The 14,290-nt window shown below is 41.6% G+C and overlaps 1 protein-coding gene and 2 non-coding genes across 3 annotated transcripts; 1 reads left to right on the top strand and 2 right to left on the bottom strand.

Moving 5' to 3' along the window:
* The first annotated feature begins 2,968 nt into the window (after nt 1–2,968).
* On the top strand, nt 2,969–13,792 carry sypl1 (synaptophysin-like 1). The gene is made up of 5 exons (XM_085375817.1): nt 2,969–3,117; nt 12,024–12,142; nt 12,237–12,441; nt 12,538–12,729; nt 13,029–13,792. Exons 1-5 carry the CDS (start codon nt 3,046–3,048, stop codon nt 13,158–13,160), a joined length of 720 nt encoding a protein of 239 aa, XP_085231943.1. The 5' UTR covers nt 2,969–3,045; the 3' UTR covers nt 13,161–13,792.
* Nucleotides 8,902–9,012, bottom strand: trnal-caa (transfer RNA leucine (anticodon CAA)). Its single transcript has 2 exons — nt 8,975–9,012; nt 8,902–8,947 (listed from the first exon to the last, which is right to left on the bottom strand). It is a non-coding gene; the product is annotated as a tRNA-Leu (tRNA).
* Nucleotides 9,720–9,831, bottom strand: trnal-caa (transfer RNA leucine (anticodon CAA)). Its single transcript has 2 exons — nt 9,794–9,831; nt 9,720–9,765 (listed from the first exon to the last, which is right to left on the bottom strand). It is a non-coding gene; the product is annotated as a tRNA-Leu (tRNA).
* Nucleotides 13,793–14,290: the final 498 nt, after the last annotated feature.

The raw sequence follows: 14,290 nt of genomic DNA, 5'->3' as shown, positions 1-14,290 counted from the left end.
ACTATGAAGCCATGCTGTTGTAATTGATCCAGGATGCAGTTTAGCATTGCTTTGTTAAAATGTGTGAGGCCTGCCCTGAAAAACATGTATGGTTGGGAGCATATGTTCCTCTTGAACCTGTATATACATTTCAAATTAATGGTAGATGTGCAGGCTGTTAATTCCACAGGCACTAATGGACCCCAATACCAACAGAGATGCAGGCTTACGAGCTGGATGGTCCTTCTGTACTCCAGAGGATGTGGCGTTCATGTTCTCCAAAAAGAATTTCAAATTTCAATTATCTGACCACAGGGGAGTTTTCCACTTTGCTTCAATCCATTTTAAACGAGCTTTGGCCCAGAGAAGACGCCAGTGTTTCTGGATCACATTCACATATGGCTTCTTCTTTGCATGCTAGAGGCTTAACCTGTGTTAATAAACAGTGATTTCTGGAAGTGTTCCTGAGCCCATGCAGTGATCTAAAGGACAGAATCATGTCATATTTTTAATGCTGGGCTTCCTGAAGCCCCAGAGATTGCAGGTATCCAGTACTGATTTCTGGCCTTGTCCCCTCTTCAGAGTCTCTCAATCTTTTTAATCTTTTTCAAAATTTACTTACTCTTCCAGCCTTAGTATAAATAGTGAAATTTCTCAGTTTAAATATTTGATGTTTTCTGTGTTATACTGTGAATAAACTGTTGGTTAATGGGATTTGCAAATCAGTGCATTCTATTTTCATTTACATCTTACACAGCATCCCCACTGTTTTGAAATTAATGATAAAGCCTTAGATATTTTTACAGCAGCAACGTAGGAAGGCATTAAACAGTGAGCCCACATTTGGAGCTTTAATGGTCAACCAGGCATCAGACTTTAACACAGGAGGCTGGTGTTTGTTTTCTTTCTCCAAGTGACAGCAGCTCCTGAATCATAATGTTTCTTTAAACCTAGTAAATCTTTAATCACAGGTTGGAACAGTTTGTATATTCAACGAGTTAAAAATGCTGACTTTATAATGTTTATTTGAAAATTTAAAATCCTGATAAAGTTAATAGTATAAAAGATGACTGCAGCTTTTAGTACTGAAAAGTAAAAAACAATTCAAATGTGCCTTAAACCTGCATTCACTTTAATCACCAGCAGAGGGGTGCAGGAAGACTTCTGGAAAACATCCCTCTTCTCCCTTTCTGTGACCTCAGAAAACACTTTCCTAGTTTCATCACGAACTTAAGTTTAATCACAAGTTTAAAGTCAAATTGAACAGGGCGTTAGTGTCATTTTGTAAATTATGGTCATTCTAAGGCTTAGGCAGGATATTCTCACTGGCTAACAACTTGCCAATTATAACAACTCCTCGTCCATCACACGTGGTTTCACAATAGAAAGCCCAAGATAAAGGCTTCATAACAGAATTTCACTAACTAATGGGTGACATCGTGGTGGTTATTTCCAGCTTTTATATTATCTGCGGTAAAGATTTGAACATAGGAATTCCTTCTCCTGCAGTTTCTTCCTCTAAATGAGCAGGCAGGCTTTGTGTTCCTCACACTCCATTAATACAATTTTCAGATGGATGGATTTGAATGTAGCCACTCTGACTGCATCAGTTTGTTTTGGATTTTTTCTTATAATTTTAATTCTGTAAAGTTGAACATTTTTGACAGGAATCGATCTACTGTATGTGATTCTATCTGCTTTTAGAGCCAACCCCGAGTGGTCATTACAGGCACTGCAGTTTTCTAAATTCGATTAATTTTATAGCTCTGGCGACTGCTCCTTGGTTTGATTGAAAAAGCTAAAAACTAATACAAAAAATCGTCACGAGCATGTTACTAATTATATGTTACTGCTAGAGAATAACTTGGGGCACCTTATGATCTAGCATATTTGCCTGATATCAGCCTAATAGCTTGAGAATGACTTCAGGAACCACAGTTCCAGTCGCTTTCCCATCCCGTGAATTTTCCCGGTCAGACATTCAACCTTCCAAGAAAATCGAAAACCCCAGCTTTATTTAGAAGCGCACCGCTACTCTGGGTCCGCTACTTTTAAAAGTCTGAACAGTGATCTGAGATGAGGTGCAAGAGTCTAGTCACCTCCCAGATCACTTGATATGATATGATGAGAAATTGATTGCTTTTGTCCAGTGATTCCAAACATGTGCTGAACGCCTTAGATTTGAATCTTGCTGTGGAAAATGTGGCGTAATATCCCTTTATTTTAACTGGTCCTTGCACCGCATCCTTAATAGTAAATAAATGTCAAGAATTCTTCCCTTGCACTTTGCTAAGAGTCATATGACCCAGTCAGCACTAAAGGGGCGGTGCACAGTTGGTGCAAACGGCGCAAGGGGCGGCAGCTTTTTGGAGAATGGATCCAGTGAGAACCCAATAGGACACTTTCGATACTTTTTGGCACTCAGAAGTGAGTTAACGATAACTTTCGTGCCTCCTGGTGTGAATTTGCATGGGTTTTCTGCGGTAAAACCCCGGTACTTATCTCGCAGCTGTAGGGTTTTCCAAGTTGTCTTTGCGGTTTTTATTTTTTTTTATTTTACCTGGCTCGGGGGAAAGTACGCTTCTCTCAACAACAAAAAAACCCCCAAACTAAAAAGGTTTTCTCTTTTGTTTTAGCCATGATTTTCCTGTAACCAAATACACGGCACGCGTTCTGATCAAAGGCAAAGCGAGTTTTGGCACTCTTTACGCGCGTATCCGCTCCATCTGAGCATCAGCACCAGCGCAGAGCGGATCTACACTGGAAATTTAAAAAAAGAAAAAGAAAAAAAAAGATGACGAATAAGGACATTCAAATTAATATTTGTTTTTTTTAAAGATTATTAAACGAGTGGAACGTTTTATCTTCCACGCTAGAGACACTGGATCTCCTTTTTGGTGGGATGAGAAGTTGGATTGTAAAACTGAATCTGCTCCCTGTTTTTTTGCAGCGTTAGCAGTAGAGACCACGTCACTCTGTCTACTCCCCCTTTTCCTTCCCTTGTTGGAGCAACATCCACAGCTTAGAAACAGCTGGATAAAGATTTTGGATCAGAAAAGCACAATCATGATGACCGGATTTCGACTAAACCTGTCGCCCCTGAAGGAGCCCCTCGGCTTCGTCAAACTGGTGGAGTGGGTAAGTTGGACGCAAACTATTGTACGCGTATTTTCTGAGTTTTCAGGGAGAGTGTGGGTCCTACCCACAGGACAGGGAGGTCCAGTTCTTCCTTGATTCTTGGGTTTCCCCTTCTCCCTACAGAAGAAAGAAAAACACTAGTTAGAACGTTATAGCAGATTATTAGATTAAGCCTCAAAAGCATGACTACAACTTGATTAAACATTGGTTGAGGTTTGAATTTAAGCCAAGAAGAACGTATATATATGTGTAAGGTTAATTGTTGTTCATTATAACACTAGAAGAAATAAGATAAAAGCACTAATATGGTTAGAATGAAATAATGTAAGGCCTCTAGACAAATGTGTACAGCATTTTTCTAGGACACAAGAAAGTCTGCTGAAGTGGTGCAGATTAGTGCAGCTGGACTTGCCTGCCCTTCAGACAACACAGTTACATATTAATGCATCTTTTACCAATAATTCACCTCCGAGTGACTGCTTGTGGCTGAAACGTTTCAGTTACACGTACACTCACTTAAACATGCAGGAGATTTCTTGCGGAAAGTCCAGCGATCAGTTGTTCTCTGCATAACTGGGTCAGGAATCCAGCCCGGCAACGCTTTCCCTCAGCTGTTCTATTTTTTCATAACACACACAGGCTGGAAGAGCTTTATGGCAACAGTAACACTCAGTCATCTGACTCAGAAAGTGTTGGTTTTATACAACACAAAGCCATTTCTCATTTACGTGGGGCTAGATGATGAAACGTGTGCAGGTATTCACACAATAATAAAGAGGTTTAACCGACATGATGGTGCTAATAGTCCAGGAGAGGACATGGACACAATATGAAGGTTATTCTGTGAAAGGTGTTCTGGGCACGTCCTACTGGGAGGAGCTCCTAGGACAAGCGGGAAAGATTACATCTCTTGGTTGACTTTGGAATGCCCCCCCACTGACCAATCTCCGGAAGAGCTGAAGGAGTTGGCTGGGGCATCTTCCTGGACTTGGACTCTACAATCCAGACTCTGATAAGCAACAAAGAATGGATGGATACACTTTTTGTGACAAACACTACATCCTAACCAAATTTTTCCCACTAAAAGATATTTTTAACATGGAATTAGTGTGTGTGTGTGTGTGTGTGTGTGTGTGTGTGTGTGTGTGTGTGTGTGTGTGTGTGTGTGTGTGTGTGTGTGTGGGCATCCCCCGCAAACTCTTAAACACACAATCCTACAGACAGCCTACAGAAAGTATCCTGCCTTCAGGTGATAGCACGTTCAGTAGATCTAAGAACAAAATTTAATGTAACATGAAAACTGAAGGTTATCAAACAGGTTTTGTTTTTTATCCAGAATTCATCTCCCTTATAAATTGTTTATTGAATCAAATGCCACTTTATTTGTACTCATATCTGGCACGTCCTGAACAGTCGTACCACCCAAGATGTTATCTCCCACACAGTAGGACACAGGGAGGAGTCTTCAGCATAACAAACGCTACAAGGATGCCCCCATTCCCTCATCGTTGTTTAATAAGAATGATAATAAAGCGTTTTTTCTCTCTTTATGGACTCGTGACTCCACCACATTTCTCTGGCTAAATATGGAGAGCCAGTTTGTGCAGGGCCTCTGGAGGGAAACACAGTGACACGAGTAGGCGTGCACACACTCAAGTGGATTTGGGATTCGTGGTCAGACTGACCAGAGCTCTGCGACTACTGTGTGAGAAATGAAGTGCTGATTATACTGCTTTTCTGCCAACGTTTCTAACTTTTTGGGAAATTTGTCTTTCCTTAACAGCTTGTCAAAGTACAGACCCCTCCTTCTGCAAGCACTTAATTCTCTTTCCTTATCAGTTCAGGTCGTTTTTATAACATACAAAAAAACAAATAAATGGTAGCTTCTTCTGCGTATTATGAATAGGTGCTGTGTGTGTGGATTGTTTATTCTCCCTCACAGCTCGATTATGAGCTCTAGTTTCAGGAATGTCCATAATTTGGCACTGAGGGGTTTGCAGATGTTTTGGATGCCAAACAAATGGAGACTAAGGACTGATAAGGTATTGCTGTGTTGCCACAGTTTTTAGAGAGTCACAGTGTTTTAAGAAGATGCCAATGTGTGTTTGGGCTATGCTGGCCCTTGCAGTAGTTCATAAAGGCAGAGACAATTTGAGAGAAGTATGTAATTTTAGCCAAGAAAAAAAGAGAAAAAAAACAGGAAGTGGCAGTCAGTGACATCTGGAGAAACATCTGGAGAGAAGTCTAGAGGTGTGGGGGTTTGTGGTGTACATAAAGCGTTAAAGGACAGCTGCCCCCGTTGAAAGCACTTTGCAGCGTGACCGTGTGTGATACAGTTTTGCTGACAAAACAGAATTCAGGAAGTGAGTTTGAAGTATTGTAAAGGTTTTAGTTGGTGTGTCCTCCTAAATGGGCCGATTTTTTTGTATGTTTTTCTGTATAAGGAAACATTCTCTATGGGCTCAAAGGCCATTTCTTTGTTTTCATGATGCAAACCACTTCCTGGCCTTCAGTCTGTAGACTCCCTGTACAAGGAGATACAGAGCCAGTTCACATCCACCTTTATCTCAGGTATTATTAATTTGGTGATGGTGGGGGAAAGAACCTCAGTTTGTTTCATGTCATGTTCTGCTTCTTTGGGTTCTCAGAGTGCTGTAGCTTCATCTGCTTATCCTGAATTTGATAAGTGGAAGAAAACAAATGGATTGTTTGGTCTTTAAAAAGCATTTATTTAAAAAAATCCTCATAGTCCAAGGAAGCATGTTGATGAACATCTATGATCAAGAGGGTTAGCAAACTGCATCTGTAACTAAATGGGATGCTAATTAAATACATGCAGGCTATAAATCAGGGGTAGGGAATTCCAGGCCTCGAGAGCCTGCAGGTTTTAGATCTCACCCTGGGTCAACACACCTGAATTAAATGATTAGTTCATTACCAGGTCTCTGGAGAACTTCAAGACATGTTGAGGAGGTCGTTTAGCCATTTAAATCAGCTGTGTTGTATCAAGGACACATCTAAAACCTGCAGGGCACTGGCTCTCGAGGCCTGGAGTTCCCTACCCCTGCTATAAATCATTAAAAAACTGAACATCCCTCCCCTTAGAATATATTTTAGTGCAACTTCACAGTAAACAAGCAAGGTCAAATCACAAATCAAATCAAATCACTTTTTATTGTCACATCACATGTGCAGGCACACTGGCACAGCACATGCGAGTGAAATTCTTGTGTGCGAGCCCCACAAGCAACAGAGATGTGCAAACACAACAACACAAACGAGCAAAATACAAGAATGGCCAACCTGAAACTAATAAATATATGTACAATATATAATAGTGTATGCATTTCTGGATGTGTATACTAAATATTTTCCTACGTGTGTGTGTGTGTGTGTGTGTGTGTGTGTGTGTGTGTGTGTGTGTGTGTGTGTATACACATTTTTACAAATTAAATAGTAAAAAAATAAAATAAAATAAAAATAAAAATAAAATAATAATAATAATAATAATAATAATAAAATATATAAAATATACAGAGTTGAATATGTGCAAAACAAGTGGCATTTATATACAGTGTGGAGTGCATAATGTTGAAGTTCCAGTAGTGAAGCTGAGGTGTCTATGAAGTGTTCAGCAGTCTGATGGCCTGATGGAAAAAGCTGTCTCTCAGTCTGCTGGTACGGGACCGGATGCTGCAGAACCTCCTTCCTGATGGAAGTAGTCTGAACAGTTTATGGCTGGGGTGACTGGAGTCCTTGATGATCCTCCCCGCTTTCCTCAGGCAGCGCTTCCTGTAGATGTCTTGGAGGGAGGGAAGCTCACCTCCAATTATCCGTTCAGAGCACCGCACTACTCGCTGGAGAGCTTTGCAGTTGTAGGCGGTGCTGTTGCCATACCAGGTGGTGATGCATCCAGTGAGGATGCTCTCAATGGCACAGCGATAGAAGGTCCTGAGGATGTGGGGGCTCATGCCGAATCTTTTCAGTCTCCTGAGAAAGAAGAGGCGCTGCTGCGCCTTCTTCACTGTTTTGTTTGTGTGTACTGACCACGTAAGATCCTCAGCCAGGTGTACGCCAAGGAACCGGAAGCTGCTCACTCTCTCCACAGCAGCGCCGTTGATGGTGATGGGGGTGTGTACTTCTCTGCACCTCCGGAAGTCCACTATCAACTCCTTTGTCTTTGCGACGTTGAGGGTGAGATGGTTGTCTTGACACCAGTGGGTCAGGGCGCTGACCTCCTCCCTGTAAGCCGTCTCATCACCGTTGGTGATAAGACCCACCACTGTAGTGTCGTCCGCAAACTTCACAATGATGTTGGAGCTGTTAGTGGCTGTGCAGTCGTAGGTGTAGAGTGAGTACAGGAGAGGGCTCAGTACACACCCCTGTGGAGCACCAGTGTTCAGTGTGATGGGGGATGAGGTGATGCTGCCCAGTCTGACCACCTGGCGTCTGTCAGACAGGAAGCTAAGGATCCAGCTGCAGAGGGAGCTGCTCAGTCCTAGATCCTGCAGTTTCCTGTCCAGCTTCGAGGGAACGATGGTATTGAATGCTGAGCTGTAATCTACAAACAGCATCCTCACATACGTGTCTCTCTTCTCCAGGTGTGACAGGGCAGTGTGTAGTGTCAGGGCTATGGCATCATCAGTGGACCTGTTGTGGCGGTATGCAAACTGTAGAGGGTCCAGTGAGTCGGGTAGTGCAGAGCAGATGAAGTCCCTGACCAGCTTCTCGAAGCATTTGCTTACGATGGGGGTCAGGGCTACAGGTCGCCAGTCATTCAATGAGGAGATGGTGGAGGATTTGGGTACAGGGACGATGGTGGCCATTTTGAAGCAGGCTGGGACTACAGACAGAGAGAGGGAAAGGTTGAAGATGTGCGTGAACACTCCAGCCAGCTGAGCCGCGCATGACCTGAGGACGCGGCCGGGAATCCCGTCCGGACCAGTAGCTTTGCGTGCGTTCACCTTCCTGAAGCACTTCCGCACATCCTCCTCAGACACAGTGTGCGCACTGACGTCATCCGCGGTGCGCACACTGTCCGGTCTCATGGTGTTCGCTGTGTCGAATCTAGCGTAGAATACGTTTAGATCCTCACACAGAGAGGCCGTGGTCTGCGGTGTGCTGGTTTTCCCTCTAAAGTCTGTGATCGTGTTTAGTCCCTGCCACATACTCCGAGGGTTGTCAAACTGTTGTTCCACCCTGTCCCTGTACTCACGTTTGGCTGCTTTGATCGTCTTCCGGAGTTGGTAATGTGCGTGTTTGTAGTCCGATGTGTTCGCGGAGGCAAAGGCGGTGTTCCGTGCCGCCAGTGCCGCGCGAACATCTCCGTTAATCCAGGGTTTTTGATTTGGGAAGGATTTGACTGTTCTGGATGGGACGACATCTTCCACGCATTTCCTGATAAATCCACAGACTGAGTCTGTGTATTCATCAATGTCTCTGGCGGCCACGTGAAGGTGTGGATGTGAGTTAGAAATTGAGGGCACTGCACACTCAGAGAATCATGGGGCACCCAGAAAAGAAACCTGTTGGGAAGGTTTATGTACTACATCATCCAGAGTGACAATAATGAGACTTTGTATCAGGAGGAAATCAGCAATTTGTAGTACAGAGCACAGAAAACAACCTACTGCTTAACAGAAAACAAAACTAAGGATCTGACTACTGATTTCAGCTAAAAGAAAGCAATTTGATGTAGATTAGTAGAGCTGATGAACCTTTTTCAATATGTTTTTACTCACAAAGTTTTATAAACGTAAATTAAATGTGAGAAGAAAAAGGGCATGGCAGGAGTGGGATTTGAACCCACGCCTCCATTTGGAGACCAGAAGTCCCTTTCATGAGGAAGGAGTGAATCCTTGAGTCTGGCGCCTTAGACCACTCGGCCATCCTGACAGCTGTCAAAAGGACTCATGACATCACAACTACACCTAAAGACTTGCACAATCTCAATGTATTTTTCACTTTGCTGTGACTAAGGATGTAGAGGGCTGGTATAAGAGTTAATCTAACATTATTCTCTATCCTTTCTAATTATGGTCAGTTTTCTGTAGCAGGGAGATAAAATGAATAAGACTCAGAATCACTGAACAGATTGAAATCAGAAACTACTGTGCCTACATATTTACAGAAGCTGGGCTCCGTTTTCATTCAAAACTCAACAAATTCACAGAGTATGCCATTTCCCTCCAAAAATCCTTTTGCTGATTTTAGCTAAGCATTCGTCCATGTTTCTCCATGGAAATAAGTGGCACATTCTAGTTAAGTATCACACTTTGCAGTTGGATGTCTTCACAAACAGACTTCAGACAGTTTGCACAGGCAGTTAAACCTCCTCCACCCCCTCAGGGTTGTATGCTCAGCCCTCTTCCTGTTCACTCTGTGCACCCTTGACTGCTTTCACAGACATGGAAAGAAACCTGTGTTGATGTTTGCAGACTACGCCTCCATCTTCAGGAGGAAATCAACATTGTTGCATTGTGGTGGACAGAAAACCTCTCAAACTCCATGAAACAAAGGAGCTGATGATTCATTTTAAGAAGAGTCAATCATTCCATGAGTTGTAATCAAACAGCTTGATTGAAATTGGAGAGTAAAAATTTTGTCAGGAGTGGGATTTGAACCCACGCCTCCATTTGGAGACCAGAAGTCCCTTTTTTTGTGGACGGTATCTATCCTTGAGTCTGGCGCCCTAGACCGCTCGGCCATCCTGACAAGCTAGCTGACGGTGTCATCTAAGTCAAGATTGACATTACAAAAACAAGCAAACAATTCTAACTTTAGCCCTTCTCTCTTCTGGGGTTGTATTGATGATCAATACGAAACGTGATTGAGGGAAAATGGAAATGTTGACATGCCTGTCTTTGTCAGCTAGAATTTATTCCATTCATTCCATTCCAATTCATTCTCTCATTATAGTCATAGAAAAATATCAACATAGTGATAAACTGCCTGACAGCAACATAGCTTTGAGTCTCATAGTGGAAGCAAGAACTAATTCTTCCCTTTCTTTGTCACTCAATTATTTAAACATGGGGCTTGAACCCATGACCCCGAGATTAAGAGTCTCATGCTCTGCCATATGAGCTAGCTGGGCTGTGAAGCAATGTTACAACACTGGTCTCAGTTTAGTTTAGCTAATGGTACTATGCCTCCTGCTTGCAAACTCATCTGGACTAAATTATGGATTTAAAGGGTTTGAAAACATGGTATAAAAGAGATCAAAGAGTGAGTTGCATACCTGAAGCAGCAGGCTTTTGTGTATCATTCTATTGTAGTTGTTTAATTAAAAAAATAAGTCCAGTATTATAGAATGTAACCAAAGGCACCCGCGGTTGCCTTTGAGGGTGCAAAACGTTTCGTCGACATTGTTGTGTTCGTTGGGGAGAAAAGTTACAAACATACAGTACAGCTCTTCAGAGTCAAACTACTAGCGATCAAAGATTTATGTCAACTTGACAAACTGAACGCATTCTGTACTGTACAGGAGACACGGCACGAGATTGATTGACAATGGTCTACAGCCAATCAGGACACAGAACACAATGCGCTGAAAGAAAAAAAAACATGCAAAAATTGCACCAAAAAAAAATAAATCTGTGAAACAGCGAGACCGCGAAAGATGAACCGCATTATAGCAAGGGACCACTGTAACTAAAAAACACTCTACCCTGCTTTATCTCCTATTTCGCACCCAATGGGACTGCACTTACAGAATTAACATTGTCCTGTATTTGAAAAGGCTGGAAACTAGCATTTGAGTAAATAAATGCTTCCTCAATTACCCTTTTTTTAAAGACATGAAAAGCCACTGTCATCATTTACAAAATCATCCTTCTTGTGGGGGCAGCAGCCTAATCAGAAGTACCCAGACACCCCAATGCTCTGCCACCTCCAGCTCTTCCAGGGGGACACCAAGGCATTCCCAAGAGATAGTTTAAAGTAGCTTAGGACAAAAATATGGTTGCATATAAGATTACCACAAGAGACAAGCAAAGTTAGTAACTAGATAATAATTTTAGTGTAATATTTATTAGCCAAAGAAAGACCCACAGATTTCCATAAATAGTCGGTGGAGACCAAAACAGAGGAAAAAGGAAATTGAAGTTTACTTCAAGATTACCGTGAAGCCAGATACAGAATTCCAAATGTAAGTTACTATTGCATATCGTTGCAGCATGTCTGCTAGATGTGCAAACATGGAAGCCTCTATTTGCTGTGATCTTCACCATATTAACTGTTAAATGCAACATTAGTGGTCACAGGGCAGTCAAAAATCTAAAAGTCATAAATCTAAGAGCTATTTATTTATTGCACTAAAATACAAAGCTTTCCGCGACACATGGTGCCTATTTTCACTTGAAATCATTGTTACCCATCATGCTGCTCAGTGATTTCTATTATCACTGGTTAACCTTGTTTAAAGGTTGAGCTGAGTGGCAGCCACCCTCACTAAAAGAATTCTGTTTGTGTTGGTTTAAAGGGGAGCATTAGTGTCACATGGTCAGCAGGCTGAATCAGATGCTTTTCTGCAAGAAAGAATTTAAGAGCTGAGTGGCAGGATTAGTGAAACCATGCAAGTCACATTTTTACGTTTTGAAAAAATGATGTGGTTCTTTAAAGGAAATACTTGATTTGTGCTGTCATGTTTTTTTCTGTATCTTTTTTCAATGGCAAATAGAAAGTCACTGACCCAATATTTGATCCTCTCTTTCAAATTCTTGAAACTCTTCTTTTATGATCCTGTAAAAATTGCTCAGTTGTTGTATTTTTTCAGGCAATTCTTTATATTGAACATGCTGATCATAATCCCACCACTTAGAAATTCTCCAGAGCCTATGCTTTCCTGGTTTTGATGTTATTAATAACTTTTTTCTCATGCCACTATCTTCTTACTGTCCAAACAGCTCACAGCCATATTTGCTTTTGGCTGCTGCGGTGGATTTTCAGGGAAGAACGTCATATCTATCCTCTGTGGCGATGGCAGTAATGAAACTCTCAATGCCATGTATCAATACCCATTTAGGTGAGCATTTCAACATATTTAATTTTCACGTACAGTTTAAGTTAATTATATAAGAAATTACCCATTTATTCTGTCTATTCTGTATCATTCCCAGGTTAAGCCAGTTCCCGCTCATTGATAAAAATACGACTCTTTGTAACCACTCTGTCACTACAACACACATGATGGGAGACTCGGCCTCCTCGGCGGAGTTCTTTGTAGGTGTTGGCATTGTCTGCTTCCTTTACAGCATGGCAGCTCTGCTGGTGTATTTAGGCTACATGCACGTCTACAAGGACTCTGACTTTGGACCCATTTTTGTGAGTCTTGATCTTGCCTCCTGTAATCGTCCCAGTTGATGCAAGGCCTGATTTGAAATGTATTGAAATTGTTCATGTATTTACCCTCCTCTCCAGGACTTTGTGATCACAGCGATCCTGGTTTTCCTGTGGCTGGTGTGTTCATCCGCCTGGGCTAAAGGCCTGCAGAATGTAAAGAGTGCCACAGACACTGAAGGCATCAGTGGCACGCTGGCACTCTGTAAGGGTAGCAACATCACCTGTGAGGTCACGGAGTTTGCTAACATGCGGACCCTCAATATATCTGTGGTGAGATGAAATAATAATCAGCTGATATTAACTGTTTGCTGATATATGATTATCAGCATTTATAAGTGCCAATAAATGAAAATGTGTAAAGCATAGAATAGACAGGAGCAGCACCTTTGATTGATGTTTCATCGTTTGTCCACCAGAGGGCATGTTTGGAATGGCAACAAATGTTCGGGAAATCTGTTTCTGCTTTGTGTGTTTGAAAGCTAAAAAAATATTGGTTTTAACATTACTAAATATTGCATTGATATAAAAAAAATATTTCTAATGATTATTTTTTTGTCTATATTATCCAGGTGTTTGGCTACCTTAACATGCTTGTGTGGGCGTTCAATGCTTGGTTTGTGTACAAAGAGACTCGCTGGCACTCCCGGAAATTTTCATCCCAACCTGGACCAGGAAGGCACCAGGTCCCTGCGCCAATCTAACATACAGATACACACAAAGACTCAGTACAAAACACAGAAAACATGCACATGCCACATACAGAAAATCACCCTTAAGTGCACGCACACACATACACATACACACACATACACATACAAAAAGTATGCGTGCATGTTAAGTACACGTGGAGAAATGAAGAGATTTTAACACATAAACACACACACACAAATACTCTGTGAAAGTGATGAAGACACACAAAGTGAAGGATCAATGGGTAGCTCATATTAAACTGCTGACTGCAGTTAAGTTTTGCAGCAGTACAGATTTGCATTGGTGTTTTGTAACCCAATATGACCTGATGTGGTATCAGGTGGTAGACAAGAAGCCATCCACACACAATAGCAGCACCAATGCAACAAGCATGCCAAATCCTTTTAAATGCGCCGCTGATCGAATCCTATGACCTGATTTGGTCTTCATAGAAGTATTGGAGTTTATGAGGTTTATTACACTTATTTTTACACAGATGAACATAAGGTGCTCAGCCCTTTCTCTGTGACACCACACTTGGACATTTTATTTTCTAAGATCTAAGATCATCTGCTTTAAGGGCAGTGTGAAAAGCACATTTTATGACTCCTTGTTAACCGTAACTAAATGTGTTTATTTACAAAAGTGAGTGTGATCGATATTGCAAAATGTAATATACATTTTGCCTTGTATTTGCACATTTTTCAAAAATATTTGTAGATTAAAAAGATATGCCTCATTCCAAAACCATTTCTTTTACATCAGTTAACTGACTCCCTCATACCATCTAGTGTCAGAAAGAGGGAATCACTGAAGTCTCTATGAAACTCGACTCATGCCAACCATTTATCCTTACGGATTTTTCTTTGTAAAAAACAGGCAAGCAGCCTGACCTAGTTTATTTCCAAGGTTAAAATAACTGTAGTCTAGGACCTTTTTATTTTGCACTGATGAGGTGCTTGTGTGATTTTATCAATGTTGCATTAAAGGAACAATTCACCCTCAAAATCAAATATACATTTTTTTCCCCAGGCGTACTACCATGTGTCCAACAAACAGGGCACAACCTGTCTGTTTACATCCTGTCACGGTGTCAGTCAGCTAAGCAAATATGTAAATTTGATTTTTGATGTGAATTGTC

This window comes from Diplotaxodon limnothrissa, linkage group LG17 (genome assembly GCF_057381915.1).
Source record: "Diplotaxodon limnothrissa isolate DT_005_m linkage group LG17, D_limnothrissa_male_GT1.1, whole genome shotgun sequence".
Classification (NCBI taxonomy): domain Eukaryota; kingdom Metazoa; phylum Chordata; class Actinopteri; order Cichliformes; family Cichlidae; genus Diplotaxodon; species Diplotaxodon limnothrissa.
The sequence above is the reverse complement of the archived record's forward strand: the minus strand, read 5'-3'. Positions and strand labels throughout refer to the sequence as shown.